We start from the raw sequence: 25510 nt of genomic DNA, 5'->3' as shown, positions 1-25510 counted from the left end.
AAATTGTTGATGTTTTCCCCTTTTGAGATCTGTAGAATTGATTTCTAGCCAGCTAAATGTGTCATAGGAAGGGATGCTAAGAGGGGAAACGTGCCAATGTGTTGGTGGTGTTTTGTGTTGGAATAAGGACACAAGCTGCAAATTTTTTAAAGTTGACTCAGCATTAGGAACAAAGTCCTTGGTGGAAGAAAAGGAGTGAGCAAGTGTGCAGCTGGCTGCAGAGATTGGATCTCTCAGAACTCATGGCTTTGGAGGTCAAATCCATGTCTGTGGTTTTGTCTATCCAGCTTGGGTTTCCGGATGTGAATGTGGAGAACATTTGAATTCTCCATCACGGTGTGTGGCCCAGTGGTTGAAAAGGGCCCCACCTGTGTGTGGCCGGAGTTTCATAGTGTCACTGTAGGATGGACATGATCAGGAATAACTGAGTCTCTGAACTGTGAGCTGGATGTTTGGTGGACCCAGAAAAGCCAGAAATACAGGAGGCGTTTTGCGATGTCACCCATCCATGGCTTCCCATGGTCATGGCCAGCGGGCTGGTCTCCCCTTCCATCCCTCTCTTCTCACTGCCCTTCACCCTCTCACCGTGACTGCAGGTGCTGGTGAACCTCAATGACATCAACGACAACTGTCCCACCTTCCCACGGCCCTACGAGGGTCCCTTTGATGTCACCGAAGGGCAGCCCGGCCCACGCGTCTGGACCTTCCTGGCCCACGACGGCGACTCGGGACCCAACGGGCAAGTGGAGTACAGCATCATCGCTGGGGACCCCCTCGGTGAGCGGGGATATGGGGGCGTCCCCTCTCCTTCTGGCTGCCCCGTGAAGGAGCCTGGCTTGCAGGAGCTGGGTGGAAGTGTTTTAGAAAAGCCATCCTCCCTCCCCGCACTTCTGCGAATTCAGCCTTTCGACACCAGGAAATCCTGTTTTGAGCAACAGGAAACTTAACTCGTTCATGGCCAGCCAGTGTGTGACCGGGGCTTATGCAAGGGATGGGGGAAATCTGCTAAACATTTTGGGGGGGTGGGGTGGGGTGGGGGGTGGGGCGGAGAAAAAGAATACTGCAGAAAGAGCAGCCACGAGTTGCAAGTGCCTGGCCCCACATCCCCTCACCCCTGTGGCGTCTGCAGGGTGTTTGGGGACTGAGTTGCTCTACAACCCCTGGTGAAGCTGTATCTCCAGCCTCACCAGCACCCTGGAGCAGGTGGCAGAGGAGCTGTGGGCTTCCCTAATCATGGGGACATAGGGCTGTCCCTCTGTGAACAGATGGTGGCTTGAGCCCAGTCCTGCCTCCCAGCTAACCCTGCTGCAAAGCTTTGCTAGAACAGCCTGGAGGCAGCTCCTTGGCTTGGTGGAATCCATGTCATGTATCCCACCCTGCTCTGGCCATCACAGGGCATGGGCAGCTGCTTGGAGGGCTGTTGGCATCTTCAGAAAGGCCCAGCCAAGGGTTGTGAGCATTCTTATTTGCCATTCAACCCATGCCCTGCTCCTGCTGGTACCCGCGGGTGCATCCAGGATAGTCCCTGGCTACCACGACCGTCCTGTATCTGCAGTAATGGGGCATGGTTTTGTCCCCAAACCCACCATGGTCCCTGTCCCCCGGCTCCGAAACAAGCCGTTCCCTGGGGAGCCGGGCTGTGCACAGAGGCACGGCACGAGCCAGGGCCCCGCTGTCTCTGGCAGGGGAGTTTGTGATCTCCCCGGTGGAAGGGGAGCTGCGGGTGCGAAAGGATGCAGAGCTGGACCGTGAGAACATCCCCTTCTACAACCTCACCATCGCTGCCCGGGACCGAGGGGTGCCCCCCCTCAGCTCCACGGTGAGTCCCCCAGTGCTGCACAGGGGGGCTGCGGGGTGCTGTCCCCTATCCCCAACTCCTTCCTCCTCGTCTCTGTCTTCACTGTCCTCCCCTCCTCCTTCTTCCCCTCATCCCTGGAGCTTTCCTCCCCCAGACTGTAGTGGCCTGAGCAGGGAAGCCCCTTCTAACCCCAGGGGGCAAAAAAAGGATGGGAAGGATGGAAATAGGTGCCACGGGCCCATATCACTTCTCTCCCCGGCAGATCCTGGTGGGTGTCCGTGTGCTGGACATCAATGACAATGACCCTGTGCTCCTCAACCTCCCGATGAACCTCACCCTCAGTGAGAATGCCCCCATCTCCAGCTTTGTCACCCGCATCCTCGCCCAGGACGCAGACAAGGGGCCAAACGCTCTCCTGACCTTTGACATAACAGCAGGCAACACAGAGAATGCCTTCTACATCAACAGCACCGTACGGTCCGGGAGGGTGGGATGCTGGCACATGGAGGGTGGACACCCCTCGCCCTGGAGCCCTGCCTTCCCTGGGCACTTATGGGTGTCATCTGGCATCCGTGCCTTGGCAGGAGATGCCCCAGGGGAAGTGCTCCTCATGTCCCTTGTAAAAGTGCTCTCTTTTTTTTCTTGGTAGAGTGGCATCATCTATGTAAACCGCCCACTGGACAGGGAGCGTGTGGCAGAGTACAGGCTGACCATCACGGTGAAGGACAACCCTGAGAATATACGCAATGCCAGGCGGGTAATTATGGACGCTTACAGGGCCTCCAGCAATGCAGGTGTCAGAGCGGATGGGAGAAGGGGTTCATGCCGAGGCCAAAAAGACAGTGCATTTACCCACAGCATTTCCAGTAACAGCCATGTCCACCAAAAGCATCTGGGGGTCACATAGAGGGGGCTGCAACCCTCTCCCCAGCAGAGAACAGGACCAATAGGATTTAGGGCAACTCCAACATTGCATACTGACCCTGTGCAACAGCAGTAGGTGTCACGGAACGTGGGACAAAATTTGACAGGAAAGCTGCATAACCACAATGATACCAGAGCATCCTTTGGCCCTGCCAAGATGTCCCATGCGTCATGCTTGAGGAGTGGAGGCTGGGAAGGGATGCCCAGCCCCAGGGTGAGGGTCCCTGCAGACCCTGCAGTGTGATCCAGGGAGCACAGCGTCATGGTTGCACAGGGCTGCAGCTTTGACCAGCAGCAAGCTAGAGGTGGGAGAGATGGGAGGTGATGTCAAGAAAAGGATGCTGCGGTCATCTCCCTCTTGTCCCCGTTTTCCTTTAGGATTTTGACCTGCTGGTCATTTCCATAGCAGATGAGAACGACAACCACCCCCTCTTCACCCAGAGCTCCTACCAGGCCGAGGTGATGGAGAACTCAGCCCCGGGTAGGTCTTTCTTTGCTCATATATGTGGCTCCTGGAGAATCCCTTTGGGGCCGGGCGAGGGGAGGTGTCTCCTGGCCGTGTGGAGGAGACCCGATGCTGAGCAGGGAAAGGCTGCAGGTCAGTGGGATGGGGATGCTGAGTATGAGGAGCTCCTGCCAACGGCCTGGGGAGGTCAGCACTGAGGAGACCAGAGCTTTGCTCTATGCTGCTGGTGGAAACCCTTCCTGGCACAGGTCAGGCACAACCCTGCAAGAAATCAGATCCATTTGGGAATTGCTCAGCTGCAGACAGCAAGAGGTGCCTGCGGCCTGAGCCGAGCGCTGGGGGCAGCCTTGAGAGCACCAACCTGCCCAATATCCCTGCAGGGGATGGGAAGCCATCTCTCCATCACCAGCACCTGGAGCTGCCTTGCTCCAGCGGTTAGAGATAAAGCAGACCAGCCTGTCCAGGTAGACATCTCCCAGCCAAAGAGCTAGAAATACTTTTTTTTTTTCTTTCTTTCTTTTTGCCTTCCTGCCATTTAAATTGCTCCCTGCCCAAGACCTCGGGTACCTTCCTGTCCTGCAATCGAGAGACAGCCCAGGCAGAGGGTTTGGGTGCCTGCAGGTGATGCCCTCAGCGGCAGGGTGCTGGTGCCGCCCATCTGATGGATGTGTCTGTCTGTTTGTTTTTAGCCGGACGTCCCACTGCCTCACCTGGGCCTCACGAATCGGTCTGCAAGGCTGCAGCAGCTGCCCCCTGCCCCCGCTGCCTCGTACCCTTCGAGGCCCCTCTCTGTCACCTCCTCCATCCATTCATTGCTGTCCCTCATGCATCACTGGGGTGGGAGGGGGATGGGGGAGGCTCTGCAGGGGTCTGCCACCCACCCTAACCCTTATCATCCCATCCAGGGACTCTGGTCACGATGCTCAATGGACCCATCCTAGCTCTGGATGCTGACCATGGCAGCAATGCTATCGTGACCTACCAGCTCCTGGAGGCATCTCTGGACGTGTTTGTTATTGACAACAGGACAGGTGGGGTGGCTCAGCGGGTCCCAGCTCCCAGCCCAGGGCCATCAGGCAGCTGTGGGGTCTGTCACTGGGCTTTTCCCCCTCTCCAGGTGTTGTTTCGGTGAAGCCTGGCAGTGTGATAGACCGAGAGGCTTTGCAGGACCCTTGCCTGGAGTTCACGCTCGTGGCTCGTGACGTGGGGGGGCTGAACAGCACTGCCAGCCTGGTGGTGACCATCCTGGATGACAATGACAACCGCCCCATCTTCCAGCCAGCATTCGTCACGGCACGGCTGTTGGAAAACAGCCCCCCAGGTCAGGAGAGGGCCGGGACTGGACGTGAGGGTGGGTGATGGGGAGACCTGGGTGTGCCCCTGGGACTGTGAAGATCCAGCTCCATTGTCAGGGTTGGCCAGCATGGGGGTGAAGGGAAAATTTGGGAACTGTGGCTGCCCACACGGTTTGACAGTATTTGCCTTGTGACCAGGGGCTTGTTGCTGCCTCCAACCCTTGCTTGAGAGAGCTGTTCCCCCGCTTTCCAGGCTTCTCCATCCTCCAGGTGACAGCCACGGATGCTGACAGTGGCCTCAACCAGCAGCTGGATTACCGGATAGAGGGCGGTGGCCAGGACAGGTTCCTGATTGATGCCACCACGGGGGTGATCCGTGTGGCCAACATCACCATCGACCGGGAGGAGCGGGATGCCTACCGGCTAACGGTGGTGGCTGTGGACCAGGGCACGCCAGCGCTGTCAGGCACTGCCACTGTCAGCCTCTTCATCGATGACATCAATGACTGCCGGCCCGAATTCATCAACCCCATCCAGACTGTCAGCATCCCTGAGTCGGCCACCCCTGGCACCGTGGTGGCTGAGGTGGCTGCCATTGACCGGGACCTTCACCCTCGCCTGGAGTACTACCTGCTGGAGATCGTGGCCCGTGATGACACGGATGCACTGGTGCCTGAACAGCAAGGAGTATTCACAGTGGATTTTAGGACAGGTAGGAGAGCGGGAAGGGTGGCACGGGCAGTGTGGACTCCTCTCCTCGCTTCTGCTTCTTCTTCTCTGCCTGGAGGTAGGTGTCTGAGGCATGGAGAGATGATGCTCCTCTCCTGCCTCCCCGCTGTCCTCCTCCTGCTGCCCTGTCTTACCCTGTCCTGTCCTCTCTCCCTTGGCCAACCAACTTAACTAACCCTTTTCTTTCCTTTCCGGCTCTCAGCTCACCAGGTTTGTCTCTGTGTCTGTGCTTGTTTCTCTCTCCGTGCCATCGATCGCCTCCCTCCATCTCACCCATCTCCATCACAGGTGGCTCTGCTGCAGGCCGGGCGCTGCTCAGCCTTGGCAGACTGGACACAGGCACCCTCACTGGGGGGATCAGGGGGGACTCCAGGGTAGATGGTGGGCTCTACCCTCAGGGAAGGAGGGCCAGGAACTCCCTGCATCTGTTTTGGAAGCACAGAGCTGATCCAGGAAACTAAAATGCCCTCGTTGTAAGGGTTACTGGGCAAGACTCCTAAAGACGCCAGAATGCTGAGCTAAAGTGGATGGGGTTCGGCAGAGGAGCAGCAGCAGTTGCTCCCAAACCCCTCTTGTCCACACAACACAAACCCTTACCCCAGCTGAGGCAGCATGAGAACCTGTTAGCTGGGCAGAGCGGAGCAGGCAGGAAGGCAGGAGATGGAGAACAGGGGGAGAAAAGTTGTCTTCTCCTGTAGCTACCGAGTATTTTCCCCATTTAGCCTTTGGGAAGAGGCAGGAGAGCAAGTGCAGCAGAGGTTACAGCAGTCGGCTGGTACAGACCAGGCTGCTGAGGGTCCTGAATGGAGGGGCACAGGCACAGCCTGTGACCCCCACCTTTTTGGGGTTCCCAGGAGCTGTGAAGATCAAAAGTCCCCTCAACCGGGAACTGGTGGCCACCTACGAGCTCACCATCTCCGTCCATGACAATGCCAGCGAAGTCATCGACCGCTCAGTCAGCGTGCCCAACGGTAAGCGTGGGCTCTGCCCACGGAGCGCAAGGCCAGAAGTGGCAGCTGACAGGGGCTGGCACAGTTCCCCTACCTCCCTCTCCATCCTGAGAAGCAACATTTCCAGTGGGAGCAGTCCTGGGCCAGCTCCCATCAGGTTCGGTTTCTCCTCTGGGCCCTCCTTTAGCGAATGGCTCGGGCATCCCAGGGATGGAGAGAACTATTTGTCCATAACCTTACCATGGGAGATGCCCACTTCTTCATTACTATCCCCATCGTGTCTTGCCACCCTGCTCCTGGTAATTCCAGGCCCATGTGTGAGAAGGCACATACAGATCAGGAGTAGGTCTCAAGCAGGTGAGACCATGTTATGGCCAGGTCAGGGCATAGCAGCTTTGCTGAATATTGTCATTTTTCTTGGTGAACTAGCTCCATTTAGTTGGCTTTTCTGGAGTTTCATGCTTGTATATTTACAACCCTCCTTTCTCCCGTTCTTCTTTCCCTTCTCTTTCCCGCTTGTTCTCTGCCTCTTCTCTTCCCCCGTGGTCTCCACCATGGCCACAGCCAAGCTGACAATCAACGTCTTGGACGTTAATGACAACACGCCCCGCTTCCGCCCCTTTGGGGTCACCTATTTCACTGAGAGGATCCTGGAGGGAGCCACACAGGGCACCACACTCATCTCCATCTCGGCAGTGGACCCAGACAAAGGTGCCAATGGGCAGATCACCTATGAGCTGCTGAACCTCTCCCCAGAAGGCTATGCCTGCCTTGAAGACCAGTCAGCAGGTTGGTGGCCTTGGGAGCTGGGAGTCTGGGCAGGTCAGTGGCCTGGGGCAGGTTTCTTATTTCAGGGTCTCCTGTCCTCTAGGGAAGGTCGTGGCCAACAGGACAGTGGACTACGAGGAGGTGCAGTGGCTGAACTTCACCATTCGAGCCTCTGACAACGGCTCTCCCCGCAGATCTGCCGAGATCCCTGTGTACCTCGAGATAGTGGACATCAATGACAACAATCCCATTTTCAGCCAGCCATCCTACCAGGTAAGCTGGACTCCCTTGTTCAAGTCCCTGTGGGGCTGGGCAGTGCCTTCCTTGTGATGACAGGCACAGAGCTGGGGGTTGTCCAGGGACACCTTCTCTTCCTCTGTCGGTGGTTGAACCATATGAAGAAGATGGTCAACCCACCAATGTACTCTGTGTGAACATCTTGTTCTGGGTCCAGCTGTGCCCACCCCTGGGTGTCACCCTGCACCCTGGCTTACTGCCCAGTAAAACAGCAAGTGAGGGAACAACCCGTCCTGCCTGTTCCCTTTGCTTGCAGAAAGCTGTCTTTGAGGACGTGCCGTTGGGTACAGTCATCCTGAGGGTCAAGGCCACAGATGCAGATTCTGGGCGTTTTGCTCTCATCCAGTACAGCCTGGGGGACGGAGAGGGCAAGTTTGGCATAAATCCCAACACGGTAAGGAACAAACCAAGGCTGGGACAGAGCAGGGGAAGGAGAGGGATGGCTGACATGGTCCCACCTTGTGCCTTGCTCCCACACCTCACTTTCTGCCCCTTCTCGAGTACCTGCTCTGCCAGTCAAGGTCTACCTGAAAGTCTCTGTGTGCTGCAGGGTGACATCTATGTCCTGTCAGCCCTGGACCGGGAGAAGAAGGATCACTACACACTGACAGCTGTGGCCAGGGACAACCCTGGGGATGTCTCCAGTAACCGTCGGGAGAACTCTGTGCAGGTAGGGCTCTCCTCCCACCACCCCTCATGTGATGGTCACCAGTAAGAAGGTGTTAAACCTCAGGCTTTCCTTCCCAGCAAGCTTGCTGGTGGCTCGGGGAGGAATTAGCCAGAAGGAAGAGTAGGTGACCCCAGAGCCTGTAGGGTAGATGGTGCAGGGCACTTTGTAATGTGGGAACAGTGTGTCAGCAGGAGGGGACAGAGCGGGGGGGGGGGCAGGGGAGGGTGACATGATTGTCTGCAAGTGCTCCAGCATGAATGGGTGTCCCGGCCATGGCCACCCCCATTGTTGGAGGCAGGAATTCGGCTAGCAGATCTACACGAATAGCAGGAAGGGCACTGCGCGCCGGCAGCGGAGCCGTGGGTCGTGGCAGGGATATGGCCCCCAGGGGCTGCCCAGCTGTCTCCAGCCTCATGTCACCCAGCTGGCTGTGCTTTGTCAAAGGTGCTGATCACAGTCCTGGACATCAATGACTTCAGGCCCCAGTTCAGCAAGAGCCAGTTCAGCACCAGTGTCTATGAGAATGAGCCAGCAGGGACCTCGGTGATCACAATGACTGCCACCGACCTGGACGAAGGGGAAAACGGGATGGTGACCTACAGCATCGAGGGCCCCGGAGCAGGTAGGTGCTGCTGGTGAGGGGCTGCTCCCCAGGGAAGAGGGTTATGATGAAGAACAATTAGAGGAGATGTAGGGGCCAAGCTTACATGCCATGTCCCACAGCTGGTTTGAAGCAAGGTTGTGCGAGCGCTGCCAGGAGCAATGCTGAAAGCGTGGAGTTTTCAGTATTGCTCCACATCTCCCAGTTCCTTGTGGCGTGACATGTTGCAGCCTTGCCTGCCTTCATCCTCCAGCCCAGCCTTGGTTCATCCTCTTCTCCCCCACCCCAGCAGGACTTTCTATGTACACAAGTGTGTCTTGTAGCAAACCCACTGCATGCTTTAGAGGAAAGCTAAGAAGAGCTAGGAGGAGGTTGTGGGTGGATACTGGTTGTGCCTGTATCTCTGCACACCAAGGAGTGATAGGAACCAGGCAAAAAACAACATAAATGTAGAGGGGAATGGCAGAACATTCATTTTCCCGAGACTCATGGACTCCTCTGACCATCAGCCTGGGCAGGTGCTCTGAAAAACCCTGAGACCATTCACACACCTGGCCTCAGGCAGCCTTCATCACCCCTTGACAGGGATTTCCCACCAGTGAGGGGTGTGCTTCAGCGGTATACTGGTTTCTAATTGTAATTTATCTGACGTGAAGTGTCCTGAGTCAGAGGCGTGTTTTTCCTGCCCCCAGAGGCTTTCAAGATCAATAAAGACTCTGGGCTTGTCACATCCCGGCGGCGCTTGCAGTCCTACGAGAGGTTCAATCTCACCGTGGTGGCCACGGACAAAGGGCATCCTCCTCTCTGGGGGACCACCATGCTCCACATCGAGGTCATCGACATCAACGACAACCGCCCTGTCTTCATCCGCCCACCCAACGGCACCATCCTGCACATCAAGGAGGTAAATCCTTTGGGAGGGAGCAGGGCTTGTGGCGTGCCAAGTCTGTGTCTGGGAGCGCTCCTGCCTACTGGTGGCAAAATCCAATCTCCAACTCTACCGGGGACGGAACAAGACCTTGATTTGACGGGTGGTAAGAAGGTTTGGGTCATGAGGCTGGGTGATCAACAACAGCCCCTCTCCATACGTGTGAGTGGGGGTGCTGGGGAAGCTTTGGGGAACAGAAACACCAGCAGCACGCAAATTAAACAGCCAGTCTGCTGAGCCTATTTATAAACAAGGACTGAAATGCTGACATTTAAGATGTTTCTCCTTTCTGGGAAGCCAGGCTTGGCTCAGCCAGTCCCCAGCACCTGCACGGAGCAGCCACCCTCCCAAAGGGAATGATGGCTTCATGTTGCCAGGCTCCAGTTGGGTTTTGGGGAGCGGGAGCCTGTTGACCCCAATACAAAGGGGTCGGAGGGGCAGGGGGGAGTGGAGGGCTCAGGTGCAGTGCCGGGGCTGAAGGGCTACGTGTGTGCAAGCAGGAGATCCCCCTGCGATCCAATGTCTACGAGGTCTACGCCACGGACAAAGACGAGGGCCTCAATGGAATGGTGCTCTACAGCCTGCTGAAAACTGGGGCAGGGAACAAAGACTGGGAGTATTTCAGCATCGACTCAGTCAGCGGGCTGATCCAGACGGCCATGCGGTTGGACCGGGAGAAGCAGGCAGTGTACAATGTAAGCCAGGCGGCAGCGTGCCCGTGGGGTGGCCAGGATGGTCCTCGAGGCTGTGGGTCTGGTGTGGGGCTAGCAGGATGCAAGGGATGTGGTGGGGATGGAGTCAGCTGCCACAGTCGTGAACTTGTCACCCCTTAGCAGGAACTGGGTGGTTATGAAGTGGCATCGGAGAGTTGCCCCCTGGTGGGCCAACTCCCAGTTCCCTGTTAAACCCCCCAAAAATCCTCCACCACCCGTCTGTCCCGTCTGTCTGTGCCTCCAGTCCCCTGGCCCGTGTGGTTTTGCCCAGGACGGCCTTTTGCCTCTCTCCCCAGCTGATCATCGTGGCCTGCGACCAGGGCCAGCCAGCCTACGAGACCATGCAGCCCCTGCAGATCGCACTCGATGATATTGATGACAATGAGCCCATCTTCCTCAGGCCACCCGTAAGGCGTGGGATGGAGGGGGTGGGACACAGGGCATGCAGGGATGGCGATGTCGGCAAGCACGTGTGATGGAGCATGCATCGCTGGGCATCACCATGGTGGGGAGCACAATGGGATCTGTCTGCTTTTATTTAAAGCCACCTCAGTGCTCATAACACTCCCTTCTCCTGGGGTCTCTGGCAGAGGGACAGTCCCCAGTACCAGGCACTCTCCGTCCCTGAGCACTCACAGCCAGGCACCGTGGTGGGGAACGTCACCGGGGCAGTAGATGCGGATGAGGGCTCCAACGCCATCGTTTACTACTTCATAGCAGGTGGGTGCTGAGCCAGGAGGGGACGGGCAGCTCTGCATTCCTCAGCACACCCCTTCCCAAGGGTTTCTGTCACTCCCATCATCTCCTCACTGCTTTTCTGGCCTGGCCAACGGTCAAGGTGGCGTTTCAGAAATGCCAAGCCTAGAGGGGAATAACTGGCAATCCTTTTCTACACCCAGCTGGGAACCAGGAGAGCAACTTCCAGCTGAGCCGAGAGGGGAAGCTGCAGGTCTTGCAAGACCTGGACCGGGAGAAGGAGCCATACTACTCCATCATCGTCAAAGCATCCAGCCAGAGGAACTGGTCCCCTCCCCAGGACCAGCAGGCGGGCAGAGCCCAGCCCTGGGACCTCAGTGGGGACCTGACCCTTCAGGAGGTGCGGATCTTCCTGGACGACATCAATGACCAGTCCCCCCAGTTCACCAAGTCGGAGTACACAGCGGGTAAGGGGTGCCAGGGGCTGGGGGGGGGCACCAGGAGCCAGAGATACTCCGGGGAGAGTCCAGCAGATGAAGGGGCAGTGAGAGCCAGCCCAGCCCCAGGTTCCTGTCCCATCTCTCTCTCTCAAAGGGGTAGCCACTGACGCCAAGGTGGGATCGGAGCTGATCAGAGTGGTCGCAGTGGATGCCGATATAGGCAATAACAGCCTGGTCCTGTACAACATCTTGGGCATCCGCTACATCAAGCATCAGTCCAATGACTCTGAGGAGGTGGCCAACATCTTCAGCATTGGTGTGTACCCTGCATGCTGTAGGAGCATGGCATCAGGGCCAGAGACATCCCTGTGGGCAAAGACTTCCCCGTGGTCAGGGTCACTAATCCTGGGCTTGTGACCATCCTTTCCCCAGGAACCCTTGATGGGATCCTGCGGACCTTTGACCTCTTCACAGCCTACAACCCTGGCTACTTTGTGGTGGACATCATGGCCTCTGACCTGGTGGGCCACAACGACACAGCCATTGTGGGGATTTACATCCTACGTGATGACCAGCGGGTCAAAATCATCATCAATGAGATCCCCGACAAAGTCAGGCAGTTTGAGGAGGAGTTCATCAGCCTGCTCTCCAACATCACAGGCGCCATTGTCAACACGGATGATGTGCAGGTAACCACCCCTGAGGTTGCTTGGAGGGGTAGGTAAGCTTTCACATGCTGGTTGGGAGATCTCCTTTGAGGGTGCCCTGTCTGTATAAACTGTAGACACCCCTGAGCTCTGAAGGTGACAAATAACACCCCAGGCTGGGGTGTATTGAAGGGGTTCAGACCAACCCCATGCCAAGCTTGAGGGTCTCTGGCCACATGAGCACGTCAGGGCATGCTTGGGAGATGTCCTGGGAGGAGACACCTCTCCCACACTGCAGACCTTGCCGTCTCTCCCCAGTTCCATGTGGACAAGAAGGGTCGGGTGAACTTCGCACAGACAGAGCTGCTGATCCACGTTGTGAACAGGGAGACCAACCGCATCCTGGATGTGGAGCGGTATGTCACCTGGCCCATCACCCAGCCCATCACCCAGCCCGTTGAGTCCTTGGGGAGCCTCATTAACATCAAGATGCCCAAGCAACCCTTCTCTTCCCAGGGTGATTCAGATGATAGATGAGAACAAGGAGCAGCTGAGGAACCTCTTCAGGAACTACAATGTGCTGGATGTGCAGCCTGCCATCACTGCCCGGGCCCCAGATGACCTCTCAGCTCTGCAGGTAATAGCACAGCTGGGGCTGGAGATGGCTGCTGCTCACAGGTGGGGCACTGTCCCTTCCATCCTCCATGGCCCTCCATGGACTGGGGAGATATTTCACCCAAATAATTTCAGGCAGGTGCCCACCACTGGATGCTGGCTTCATGCCAGAGGTTGCCACTACCCTTCTGTCTCTCCTAGATGGTGATCATCGTGCTGGCCGTCCTGCTTTTCCTGGCTGCCATGCTCTTCATCCTGATGAACTGGTACTACCGGACAGTGTAAGTAACGCCTGGGCTCTGCCCCACTGGCCGCAATCTCCTGATGGGCCAGGGGGCACCTGCGTGGCTGCTCCCGGCCCTGGCGGGGCTGGCAAAGGAGCTTCCCAACACCTTCTGTGGCAGGGCTCAGCTTGGGTTCAGAAATTGCCCTTCTTCCCCCAAAATACAGTGGCTTTAACACTGATAGTGCCCCTCCCCTGCAAGTTTTCCATCCTTATTGCTACACGGGCTGTTTACAGGTTTATTGCAAATCTGTGTCCCCCTCTCCTTTTGAGCATCTTGATTTTCTTCCCTGATATGCTGTATTTCTTTCACAGGCACAAAAGGAAATTGAAAGCCATAGTGGCTGGCTCCACCGGTGAGCAGTGTTTGGGGTTTTCCAGCTGCATGGACAGCAGGGTGCATGAAGAGCACGGAGGGGGTACAGAGGGAGATGCGGGAGATCTCAGTGGGGTGCAAATCAGAGGTGACCCTGCCCAGCAAGGCACAATGCAGGGAGGCTTTTCTTAGCATCCAGGCTCCGCATTATCAGTGTGTTTCTCATGCCACCGGTGCCTGTTTGGTCACTGCATTTCCCCAAGAGCTAAGTGCCATCCTGTGGTTTGATGATCAGCCCACCAACATGCCACGCTGTAACCCCTGCTCCTGCCTTTTGCAGGGAACAGAGGCTTTATGGACATCATGGACATGCCAAACACCAACAAGTACTCCTTTGATGGGTGAGTCCTCCTCTTCCTTCCCCTTGCCGGTTTGCCACCTTGCGGGATCACAGGCTGCTCCCTGAGAGAGGATGCCTGTGTTTTGCAGCCAGGGATGCACAGGAGGCGGAGGCATGATGCCTCTCTGCTCTGCAGAGGGACGGAGCCAGCCATGCCATTTGGGGCATGACTCTGGCCCTGGGACACGTGCTTACCTCGAGAGCTTTCAAAGACTTTGTGCTTTCTCCTGTGACTCTTGTCTCTGCCAATACTGGCCAGGCTTGGGGTAAACAGAGATGATGGGCAGGTGTCACACGTCTGGATCCTGCACAGGCCAGGAGGAGGCAGCGCAACCTCAGCATCCTGGCTCTGGATGGGGTTGGGGGTGCTGCCCCTCTTGCTTGTGCTGAAGGCTGCTCCTCTCCCCCGGGCAGGGCCAACCCGGTGTGGCTGGACCCCTTCTGCAGGAACATGGAGCTGGCAGCGCAGGCGGAGCACGAGGACGACCTGCCGGAGAACCTGAGCGAGATCACTGACCTCTGGAACAGCCCTGCCCGCACCCACGTGAGACATGGCCCCCACCGGGACCCCTCCTCCCTGCGCCCACCACCCGCACCGCCTGTCAGCCACTCTCTCCTCCCACAGGGTACCTTCGGCAGGGAGCCTTCCGCAGCCAAGCCTGAGGATGACCGCTATCTGCGGGCCGCCATCCAGGAGTATGACAACATTGCCAAGCTGGGGCAGATCATGCGGGAGGGACCCATCAAGGTGAGTGTTGAGTGTGGGCACCCTCCACCAAGGGGGTCTTCTCCTACCACTACAGTTTCCAGGTTCTCGGCTGCAGCACCAGAGGGTCACGTTGCTCGAAAAAGTGCTGGGATGAGGCCATCCCCCCTGTGACCAAACCATCTCCTTTGGGTAACCCATCGTCTCTCCCCCTCCACCCAGGGCTCTCTCTTGAAGGTGGTTCTGGATGATTACATGCGCTTGAAAAAACTCTTTGCCCAGCGGATGGTGCATAAGGCCACCACCAGTCAGGGGGACCGCTCCTCGGTCTCAGAGGTAGATGGGCTGTGCATGGGCGCGGGGAGATGCTTGCCGTGCCCTCTGGGATGCAGTGTGTCTTCCTGGCCCCACAGGCCGCGGTTGCTCCCCGTGGCTGCAGTCCCCATCACTCGGTGGTTCCCTCATTCTCTGCTTGGCCAAAATGAGCCAGGCGCTGGTTTTCCACTGAGGCTGCCAGTTCCCTGCAGTACCCCAGCTCTCGTGACCCCCTGTGTTTTCTCTGAGCATCAGAGACTTCTCCTTCAGTCTCTCCCACGGTGGGGGAGGACCTCCCTCTTTGGAGGGTGGGCTCTGTCCATCACCTCCCCCTCTCTCTCGAGGCTGGCCAAGAAGCTGCAGGTCCCTGCATGCACACAGGGACATCTTCCCTACCCTCTGCTTCTCTAAGCTTAGCAACTCAGCAGGTCTGAGGCAAAAAGGCTGAAATAGAGGGTTTTGGTGCAGGAGGGCTGGTGTGGGGACAAGGAACTCCTGCAGCCTTCCTTCTCTTCATGGGGGGGCAAAACTTGGGGCAAACAGAGCAGAGGAGAGCAGTGGGATGGGAGACACCTTTGAGCCCTTCTGCCCCCCATCCCTCCTCACGCTTATCCCCCTCCAGCCTTCCCTCAACTCCTTTCCTTGTCTGCCTCCTGCCCCACCACCCTCACACAACCCCAAATCCCAAACCCAGTCCAAACTCCTCCTTGGCTGCTGTGGGACACACTACCCAGCTGGCAGCTGATGCCTGAGCCGGGATGACCACCCAGCAAGTGCTCTGGCTGGAGATCATCATTGCACTGGTGATCCTCATCACCGTGGTCTGAGGCTGCTTCAGAAGACAAGGGTCCCATCCCTCCCGCTGGGCTCCGCCATTGCAGGAGGTTTGGAGACGTGGAAGCCAGGATCTGCTCCGGCTGCTATTGTGATTCCCCTGCTCCATGAACCTTTTGCAGCTGATCCAGAAGGAGCTGGAGGAGGAGGAGGAGGAGGAGCGCAGCCCCAGCCAGGGCAGCCTTCGCTTCCGCCACAAGCAACCAGTGGAGCTGAAAGGTCCCGATGGCATCCATGTGGTGCATGGCAGCACAGGCACGCTGCTCGCCTCTGACCTCAACAGCCTGCCTGAGGATGACCAGAAGGTGCTGGGGCGCTCGCTGGAGACTCTGACCGCCGACTGTGGGGGCTACAGTGACCACAACGCCCGCACTGAGTCAGCCAAGTCCACCCCCCTGCACAAGATGCGGGAGGTGATCATGGAGAGCCCTCTGGAGATCACAGAGTTATGACGAGCGGTGGTGCTGGTGGTGCTCCTCTAGGCAAGCCGGGGCCAGCAGGGATGAAGCACGGACCAGGGGGGCCGTGGCGGGCACTGTGGGCACCCCAAGACCAGTGCTTGGCCCCCTCCTTCACCTGCAGAAGGAGTCCAGGCCAACCAGTGCAGTTTGCTCTGGCAGCCTTGGAGAGCTTGGCCCCAGGAAAGGGCTCTCAGGACCAGTATGCTTTTACTCACCTGTCATTTATCCATGAAAGCATTAAATTTTTTTTATTTTTCTTATTAAAAAAAAAAAAAGTTTTTTTTTTTTTAAAAAAAAAGAAGAAAAGCTAAATGAATCCAATGAGTCCAGACTGGACAGGGGTGAAGGTGCAGGATGATAAGCCGCTGCAGCATCCCCAGGCGCAGGCTGGAGACAAGCAGCCATCACACCTCAACCATGGGCAGAGGGAGGGCTGGGACAGCATGGGGAGGGGCTGTGTCTGGTTGGCATAAATGTCACCTTTCCAGCAAGGAAGGCCCCCCCAGAAAAAAAAACAAAGAACAAAAAACAAACAAAAAAACCCCCAAGACATTTCTCCATTTTGCTGGCTTTACCAAAACATGTTGCGACATTGAAAAAGAGAGAGACTGACAATAACTGGGGCTTCTGGATGTGGAGTGCTTGTGCGTGTTTTTTCTTGCCCTTTTCTTTCCCCTTCTCTCTTGCTTTTGGGTTTGTTCGTTCGAGGGTTTGTTTCCAATCGTAACCTTGTGGAGAGTTTCGGGCACGGTCTGTTACGGGACTCAGAAATACACTGTCTATGGTTTTGGGTAAACTGTCTGTCATCCTTCCTCCCCAGCTGCACTGTGCCAGATTCATCATACCCAAACCTCCTTTTGAAGAGAAACCCCCCATTTCCCCCTGATTTCACCCCTCAATCCATCACCTTCACGAGATGCTGCCCTGGGTGTTAATGCACCCCAGATTTTGGGGGAAACATTAAATCTTCCCCAGATGTGCCCCTCCTTGCTGCGCCACCGGCACCCCAGGAGAAGGAGGAGGGAGACAACCAGCCGGGCTCACAGGATGAGTTTATTTGCAGTGAGATGCTCCCGTGCATGCTCAGGACCGGGTACTGTGGGTGTCCTCCCTCCTCTGGCAGGGAGGGACAAGCCAGCACCCCACTGCCCCTCACCTCTGCAGCTGGGTCAACACAGGACCCCCTCCGGCAGGGATGTGTGTGAAAGGAAAACTTCACCACCAAACTTACTCATGTTGTGTTCAGGGGATCCACCTCCAGCAATCAGCTGGACACAAAATTGTTGTACTGCAAGTATCGTGGAAAACCAGGCATTGCAGGTAAATTTAATCCACTTTGTTCCTTTAACTGGTGACGGGTGGGGGAAGCCACCCCTGTTTGAAGAAGGACCAGCAAAGCACTGGACTTAGCAAAAGCCGATGAGACCTGCACTGCAAGGCTGCTGGCAGCCAGGCATGGAGGGTCGGTATGTGGGAAGCAGAAACCATCCCAGTCATAGGGACAGATCTGGGCCTTAGGAGCGGTTCAGGATGGGATGGGGATGGGGATAGAGATGGGGACAGGGATAGAGATGGGGATTTTGCAATCGCCCCGAGAAACATCAAGGCTGAATCCCCAGTCCTGGAAATACTAACGAGTCCCTTAACCCGATTTGGAAATCCAAGCCCCAGGGGTGCAAAAGGAAGTGGCAGAGGTGGCTGGGGCACCCCATGGCCCCCACCGGGGTAGCGAGGCCAGTGGGCTCCTGCTGTCACCATCCATGGGTACAGGCACATCCCAAGGGAGAGGGTCTAGGATCCTGAACCAAAATGGCAGAGCAAGCCCGGCCAGCCAGGGATGTGGCTCCTAGTTCCATAGGTGACGCTGGCAGTGCTCGACAGCCTGCAGGAGAGATGGGGAGGGATGGTGGTGGTAGGCAGGGACCCCCCCCCCCAGCATGCTGCTGACCCCGACCCAGGGGAGGGGATGCTGCCAACACTTACGTGGCACTCAACTGCCGTGGCCATATTCTTGCACCAGTAGTGCGGGCCCCAGGCACAGCGGTCCGAGCCCAGGAGATCCTCCTCAGTTGAGTCACAGGCTCTTATTTTCTGCATTGTAAAGGAAAAGGGGGGGAGAGGGAAGAAAAAACCCCTATGAGCACCCTTTGACACCACTGCCCCCCTCCCAGCTCCCCCAGGCTCAGCCAATAGACGCCCATCTCAGTACGGGCTGCCCCAGGGAGCGGGTGCAGCACCCACGGCATGGGGACACTTACGGTGCAGACGAAGGTGGGGTCCATCATCTGCACGAGGAGTCGCATGGCTGCTGGCTCGTACTGCACCACGAGTGCTTCACACTGGGAAGGAGAGGGGGGGGTGAGCCCAGCCAGGGGTGTCGAGGGTCCCATCCGGCTGAGCACTCCCCTCCCCGGCTCACCTTGTCGGTGAGCGGCGTGGGCAGCAGCTCACAGCCCTTCTCCAGCATGTCACCCAGCTCTGCCAGCGTGTCATTCTTCAGCAGCTCGTTATCGAAGTACATGATGACGATCTGGCAGACATTGCAGAAGGTGCCTGCGCCCACTGCCAGCTGCTCTAGCGTGGCAACCCCTGCGGGACATGGGGGGGCCATTAGCACCCCCCAGAACCCCACTCACCAGGGGACCTGGTATCTGGGTGCCATCTGGGTCCCCCCAGCTCACCTTGGTGGGCGTCCACGCTCCGGGGGCAGCAGCGCAGCATGGTGCAGACGGCTGCTGGGTCAGTGGCCTCCAGCAGCATGATGACCACAGCTTTGCCGTAAGAGTCAACAAAGTCCTTGCACTGCCCGATGACACCGTGGGGCAGCATGTAGCACACCTTCTCGATGTCATTCACCAGTTGCTCCTGCCGGGAGAAGGCAGGCAGAGGGAAATACCCACTCCTTGATGTCCCCTTTGCCCCCCTTTCTCATCCCTGGACCACAGCAGCAGGGCTCACCTCAGTCACGTTGTTCTCCAGGAGGCTCTCAGCTGCCTTCACAGCAAACTGGCACATCTCACACAGTGGTGTGGTCTTCTCCTCATCCTGTCAGAACAAGACAGTGGGACACACACCAAGCACCGGCAGAGCTGCCCCCATCCCACCCAGCCATCACCCCCACAAAACACATATCCCACCTTGGAAAAACAGAGATCCTTGAGGAAAAAAAATGCAAAATAAGGCTCTCCCTTCCCAGTGTTTGGATTTTAGGGAGCACAGCAGAGTCAGGGCGGGTCCTTACTTACCCCCAGCATGCTCAGGACCTGTGCTACCTTCTCTGTGATCAGTGTGTGGAGGGGCAGCGCTGAGGTGGAGGAGCAGAGTCCCAGCTGGCCACACAGCTCTGTGGGGTCCTGGGGAAAGAGACGTCCCAAATCGGGTGGGCATTGCCCCCGGGGAGGGTGAGCCTGCACCCATTTTCCCGTGGTGGGTGATTTCAACCCATTGTGGCATGGGTCTCACTTACCTCAGCCTGCTGCCAGTGGAGGAGTCAGAAAACCGCAAGAAAAAATGAAAATAAAAAAGAATTACAGTGGTTCCAAGCGAGAGAGAGGGGAAAAAATACTTAAAAGTTCATAGAAATATAAAGCAGTGGGTTTAATTAAAAACAATTTGCTGATGAGGTCCCCTTGGTTGTGCCACTTAGCCTCCCTCATTGTCACCCACCTGCCCCCGGCAGCCCCAGGGAGCAGCTCACCCGCTTACCATGTACTGGAGCAGTTGAGCAGCTGTGTCCGTGTACTGAGCCAGGTAATGCTTGCACTGTGCAGGGGAGACGTGGCGTTAGCACCCGAGGGCGGACACCCCACCACCCTGCCCACACACCCCCAGGCACTGCTCAAAAGCAGGCAGCTGCAAAAAATGCTCCCATGCCACGGTGACATCGCAGAGGAGGAGGAGGGAGCCCAGCATGATGCTGGCACCCTTACCCACTGTGCCAGCTTGGGTGACAGGCCCTCGCAAGCCTGCTCAGCGTGGGCCACCAGCATCTGGACGAATGCGGTGTGGGTCCCCAGCTCCAGCTGCATGGCTGCCACCAGCTGCAGGCAGTCTCCGCACACCTCTTCCATCTCCTGTGGGAGCACACGGGTAGTGACACATCAGTACTCCCCCGAAATAAAACCTGAGTGCCCCCAACGCCTGCATTTGCAGAGCTGGGATTTAAATGCCAGTTGCAATCTGGGGCAGTTTTTTGGTCAGCATCCCTCTGGTCCTCCCCTGCATCATCCTGGCCCCAAACTGGTGGCACCCCTAATCAGATGCTATTTCAGCTGTGTGGTAATTTTAATATTATTTTTTTATTATTGTTCAATAGGCGATGCTTAGGCAATTCTCGCCCTTGACCAGCATCAATGGCACTTGTGCCTGTGCCATGGTACCTGGGCTGTGCCACGAGGCAGATCCTGGGGATGGAGCAGGAGGGGCACATTGGCGATGAAGGGGGAGACCAGGTCGACGAAGTCCTGAGCAGGGCCTGCAGGGGCTGGCGGTGGCTCCTGAAACTTCAGGGCCCCTGTGGGGCTCTCCCGGGGCTGGCACAGCTTGATAGTTCCACACACCACCTTCGGATCTGACTGGGGGAGCAGAGGGGAGGGGGCTTGGAGCTACATCAGCCCCGTCACCCTGTTCCTCCGCCATCCCCAGGTCATTTCCATCCCTGTCTTGTCCCCACAGAGGTTTCGTCCCAGGCTCCAAGAGCCTCCTTTGCCCTGCAAGTCCCCAAGTGACCCCAAACCATGGAAAAACTGAAACCCAGGGGTGTTCTCCACCGGTTACCAGCACTTGCTTGCCCAGCTGGACGAGGATGAGGATGCCAGTGTCCACCATCCTCTTGCACTTGACAGACCAGTCCTGGAAGGGCAGGTACTGGCATCTTTTATCCAAGAAAAGCCGCAGTTTTTCCTAGATGAAAGAGGAGAGCTCAGGGCCAGGCTGGCCTTGGGAGGGGGACACACCAGCCATGCACCCCCCTTCCCAGCCGTGACCCACCTCGGTGCGGTTGTCCTGCAGGATCTTGCCCACCACGGAGACTGCCACCTGACACAAGTGACATGGGATCCCCTTCTGCTGAGAGAGGGGACACACTGGGACGCTGCCAGGGCACCCAGACCTACCAGTTGCAAAAACACCCCACCAAGGGTTACTCGGGAACATCCCAAGGAAGCCATTCACTTTTGCCACTCACTCTACAGATACATTGCTGCCTGAGAGCATCAGCAGATGCTCCTCTGGGTGCCCAGCATCGAGGTGGACAGGCAGGGGTTCTCTGCCCAGCCCCATGTTTTGGGGCAGGATGAGTATATCCTTCCAACCCCCTGCATCCCCCCTCCTGGTGTGGTTACCCCCAGGGCCTGGTCCCAGACGGTGATCCGGCAGAGCTCCAGTGCCCCACACTTGGCTGCTGTTGCCACATCGCGACACCAGTCCTCCGGCCGCTCGCTGCATTCTCGGAAGGGACTGGCCCCAGCTGCAGGGGGGGGAAAGAGGAAACCATCAGCCCCCAGGGCACCCTGAGACCATCTCGTGCCCCCTACCAAGCTCCCCACCAGCACCCCAACCCTAACTATGCCCCACAAGCCGAGGCAATGCTCCACAACCTTCCACTGTGATTTGTCCCCTGCTTTTGCAGTGGTTGCGGGTTTGTTGGGTTTTATAAATTAATTTTTAAGGCCAGAAAAGGCCATCTTTGCTGGGTCACCATGTACTGAGGACTTTTCCAACAGGATGCCACAGCAACTTCACACCAGCATCAAAAGCAGAGCAAATTTTGGGATCATCCTCAGCCTCACAGCACCTTTCAACATGCTGGGGAGGTGGCTGCTTATAAAAACAGCAATAAATCTTGCAAAATGAGCAAACCAAGGGTGCCAGTGCTCAGCCCTGTGCAGCAACCATCTAGCCACACCATGTCTCCCGGCAATGATTGAGCAACCCCAGTTGTGGGGGTTTTTTTGGTTTGTTTTCTTTTCATTTCTTCCCAACGACGGCATTTTCTCCTGCCTGCAAATCTGTGGCACGGCAGCAGTAGCATCGCCCGTCCTGGCCGCCTGGGCAGCACAGTGGCATGGTGCAACACCAGCAATTTCATTGCCACCTTGGTGTCTCAGGATTCATTCGCAATGGGGCAAGTGTTTGTTCCCACTGGGGGCTGCACCCACCCAAGATGGGGCTGGGGAGGAGGCGAGGAGCTGGCACAACCCAAGCCCTTCACCACCCTGCTTCAGCCAGGAGCTGCTCCAGAAAGCATGGGGAGCAGGACATGAATAGACAGACGGACAAACCCTGCTGCATACGTTCTTGCAGCTGGCCTAAGCACAGCACAACCTTCCCAGAGCATTTGTATCTAGTTTTTACCACTCAGTCCTGCCCATATGGTTTTGCACGGCAGGAATAAAGCCAAAGGCAAAAACCTGCTCCTTCCACCCACCCTGCCCTTATCAGGTTTCTCCCCAAAAGCTGCTTCTCCTGCATGTCAGATTCCAGCAACGCCTTCAGCTTATCCATGGGATGTGTTGGGGCAGCAGCTTGAGATGCCCATGGCCACCCGAGGAAGTCCCCGGGGGTGGGGGCTACAGAGAGCCTGACCCCCCACCAGCTCTGCCTGCTCCCAGCAGCATCGGCACAGCTTGGCAGGTGCTGGTTGGCATTTCAGCCCCGATTGCCCCATCAGGCTGATGGCAGCACCAGGGCAGGAGTGAGCCCCAGGGCAGGGCGAGTCCCCTCAGGTTTTCCATGCACAGCTTCCCACACACCTCTCCAGCAGCACAATGCCACAGACCACATCAGCTGAGAGATAGGTGTTGGGTTTTTGTTTTGTTTTTTTTTTACTCTGATGCTAGCATCAGGCCAAACAGGAATGGCAAGTCAGCAGAAGCATTAAGGGGCAGCACCAAAAAAAAAATAAGGGAGGCAACAACCCCACAGCTTGTTCCTGAGCTGGTCCTGCCTGACTCACAGACACAGGCATCTCGCACAGCCCCATGCTGGAGATGAGACCAGCGGTGTAAGAATGCTGCCAACAATAGTATGGCTGGTCTAAAAGGCACCAGTGGTCTGGACCTGCACCCTTCTGGCTCACAGTGGCTCTCAGCACAGCGCTTACTCCTCCCTCTACTCAAGCTGCAACTCAGTCAACAAGTACTGGGCCAGAAACATGATTAATACCAACCATACCACCTAAATGCTGAGAGCAGGGGGAGCTTCCCTGGGTAGAGAGCATGGCCACAGGGCAAGCAACCAAGGCAACCCGTGCCCTGTGAGCTCTCCTCCACATTTCAGTGCTGTACCAGAGCCACCTCATGCCGATGGGCTGCAGGATGTCAGGCAATGCCAATTTTGGTAAAACCACCACGGTGGTCCCAGGCCAGCCAGGGCTGCCCTATCCCCAGCTGCCAGGCCCCTAGGCTGAGCTGGGATTTGTTCAGGAGAGTCCAGCACTGATCTCCGGACCTAGCCGGGCTGCGCCAGCATTACACAGAGCACCAGAGCACGCTGGCCCAGCCGGCAGAGCCTGGCAAGCCGGTTGTGACGTAAACCCTGGGGGTGGCAGCATGGGCCCCAGCGTCCCAGTTCCCAGCCTGGCGCATGCTCCTGTTTCAGCAGAAGTTGTAAATACGCTCTTCCCAGCATCAAAATCCTTCTTCAAGGCCTGCAGCAGCCCCTGGTCCCACAGCTCTCCCAGCCACACTATGCCCTGTAGCTGAGCCACTGCTGCAAGAGCTGCCATCAGCTTCCAGGGCAGGCATCGCCCAAAGGACGGACGTGCCGAGCATGGGTGAACTTTCCTGCTCTGCCTGTTGCTGGCTGGAACACCTCCACATGTCTCCTCCACTGCCAGGCCACACATACGCAGTCACAACTCCACTGCAAAGCCAGCACCTGGACAGGTCACATCAGAGAAGCCCAATGGGCTGAGCCTGAGGTAATCAGGGTGTAAAAGGGATTCTTCCCTCTAAGAGTTTTTGGGTGTTTTTTTGGCCTATGACAGCAGGGCTCCACAGCTTACTCAGGGAAATTTCCCCTGGAATAAGCAATTTCCCCTTGAGTAAGGATGAGGGGTCAGAAACAGATTCTTCCCATCTTGTTTCCCAGGGATGGGCCAGGCATCACCTTCTCACTCTTTATCGGGGGGATGGTCAGGGAACGGCAGCACAAGCTCATCTGCAGGAGGATGTGCTCACAGATACCCAAAGGCCCTGCTGCACAGGGCTGCAGCACTACACTCCATCACCCTACCCAGAACTCTGCCAGCCACAGCAGAGAAGGCTCCCTGCCTCCTGCACCTTGTACAAGGCTCCTAATGAAAACAACAGCTTCAGGTGGCACCACGGCCACTCCCTCACACAAGGACAATGACTTCCCCCAGACTGCATTTGAACAGCCAGGTCCCAACACCAGGGACAACAGACACACAGCCCTCTCCCCCATCACTGTTGAGACACCCCATCAACGGGCCTCCCTCCTTCCATACCCAGCAAAACACCAGCTCCCTCCAAATCCCCGCTGGCCGGAGAAGCGAGGGAGCAAACCAACCGCTTTTTGCCCCGAGATCATCTTTAAGGACAGAAGTTGCAACGCTCGCATCCAGGTAGGCAAGAAGTAAAGCAGCCAATGGTGCTACCTGCCCCAGCTCTCCTCCAGCCTAACTCCAACGCCACAGAGGGATGAGGAGGCACACTACGTAACTTAAATAGCCAGGAACAGTTTTGGGGTTCAGAGGGGTTTTCTGGGCTCTCCTCGAGTCCTACCCCCAGGCCTGGCCTTACCTTGGTAGGAGCCCAGGCACACAGAAAGGATCAGCACCCAGCCACTCCATTTGCTCTCCATGCCGTTCCCAAGATAGTCCTCAGTGGCTGGTTCCTCTCCTCTGCTGCTCCCAGACTGAGGAATCTTGGATGGGTTGGGAGAAGTAGTGAGAACCCACACCTACACAGGGCAATTACCACACCCCTCTCCTTACACCGTGATTATAAAATCACCACCAGCCTGCAAGTGCAGGGAGGGACCAGAGCCAGGCAGGTATTCCCGGGAAGTCAAAAGCAGCCCAGAACCTGCTGCTCAGCACTAACCTCACTACTCCTGGCTGCAAAGGATGGGCACAGCAGGGGAAAACTGTCCCAAGTGCCATGCAATACGGCAATTTTCTGTCCTCTTCACTGAAGAGGGTATCATTCCTTACAAAAACAAGAAAGTCAGCAGCACAGATATTAAAGACCAGTAAATTTAGGACAAGTGAATTAACAGTGTACTTGGAGGCTGTCAAGTAGTCTGCTTAAAGCATTTCGAAGACATCCGTTTTATTGCAAATAAAGCAAGGAATGAAGACGAAAGGAAACCCACATTAAATGCAAGTCAGCACTGAAGCCTGATATCAAGCAGCTTCAACAAGAACTCCCTCCAGCGTGCGCAAGACAGGAATTGCAACACAGGGCTATTGCCTCACAGTCAGGCATTGCACTCATCCAGGGAAGAGTGCAGCAGTGGCAATCCCTGACAAGCCTCTTTAAACTGTAACTGCGCTCAACAGAACAAAGGCTTGATGGGACACGCAGGTTGTAAGCCAACAGCACCTCACTAGGACCCTGAAACCTGCCATTCAGCCCCAAATTCCCAGTGACATTTTGGGACATAACTTTTCCTGGCTCTGCAGCAAAAGGGG

General features: G+C 56.8%; 2 protein-coding genes across 4 annotated transcripts in view; one reads left to right on the top strand and one right to left on the bottom strand.

Annotated features, from left to right (window-relative positions):
* Positions 1–16648, top strand: part of CDH23 (cadherin related 23) — a 213390-nt gene extending 196742 nt beyond the window's left edge. For 2 of the 3 annotated variants that reach the window (XM_055804370.1, XM_055804373.1), the window contains exons 32-60: positions 597–777; positions 1686–1819; positions 2061–2270; positions 2448–2555; positions 3101–3203; positions 4094–4219; positions 4306–4509; positions 4737–5195; positions 6067–6183; positions 6727–6951; positions 7034–7203; positions 7484–7621; positions 7778–7897; positions 8342–8519; positions 9191–9402; positions 9927–10121; positions 10436–10546; positions 10730–10859; positions 11039–11302; positions 11430–11591; positions 11708–11964; positions 12241–12338; positions 12439–12559; positions 12739–12818; positions 13136–13176; positions 13477–13537; positions 13951–14080; positions 14162–14284; positions 14465–15656. In XM_055804370.1, the coding sequence (XP_055660345.1) occupies positions 597–777; positions 1686–1819; positions 2061–2270; positions 2448–2555; positions 3101–3203; positions 4094–4219; positions 4306–4509; positions 4737–5195; positions 6067–6183; positions 6727–6951; positions 7034–7203; positions 7484–7621; positions 7778–7897; positions 8342–8519; positions 9191–9402; positions 9927–10121; positions 10436–10546; positions 10730–10859; positions 11039–11302; positions 11430–11591; positions 11708–11964; positions 12241–12338; positions 12439–12559; positions 12739–12818; positions 13136–13176; positions 13477–13537; positions 13951–14080; positions 14162–14284; positions 14465–14968 (4962 nt within the window). In that variant the 3' untranslated portion in view covers positions 14969–15656. Of the gene's footprint in view, positions 1–596; positions 778–1685; positions 1820–2060; positions 2271–2447; positions 2556–3100; positions 3204–4093; positions 4220–4305; positions 4510–4736; positions 5196–6066; positions 6184–6726; positions 6952–7033; positions 7204–7483; positions 7622–7777; positions 7898–8341; positions 8520–9190; positions 9403–9926; positions 10122–10435; positions 10547–10729; positions 10860–11038; positions 11303–11429; positions 11592–11707; positions 11965–12240; positions 12339–12438; positions 12560–12738; positions 12819–13135; positions 13177–13476; positions 13538–13950; positions 14081–14161; positions 14285–14464 lie in introns of all 3 variants that reach the window. The other variant, XM_055804362.1, reaches the window with a different exon arrangement.
* A 151-nt stretch (positions 16649–16799) lies between these two features.
* LOC101911328 (prosaposin) lies at positions 16800–25426 on the bottom strand. Its single transcript, XM_027783408.2, has 15 exons — positions 24618–25426; positions 21195–21319; positions 20842–20916; positions 20629–20754; positions 20232–20426; positions 19782–19925; positions 19558–19614; positions 19319–19327; positions 19098–19205; positions 18811–18897; positions 18534–18717; positions 18272–18441; positions 18111–18191; positions 17836–17943; positions 16800–17734 (listed from the first exon to the last, which is right to left on the bottom strand). Exons 1-15 carry the CDS (start codon positions 24676–24678, stop codon positions 17699–17701), a joined length of 1566 nt encoding a protein of 521 aa, XP_027639209.1. The 5' UTR covers positions 24679–25426; the 3' UTR covers positions 16800–17698.
* Positions 25427–25510: the final 84 nt, after the last annotated feature.

This window comes from Falco peregrinus, chromosome 1 (genome assembly GCF_023634155.1).
Source record: "Falco peregrinus isolate bFalPer1 chromosome 1, bFalPer1.pri, whole genome shotgun sequence".
NCBI lineage: Eukaryota > Metazoa > Chordata > Aves > Falconiformes > Falconidae > Falco > Falco peregrinus.
Note: the sequence above shows the minus strand (reverse complement) of the source record. Positions and strands in the feature narration are given on the sequence as shown.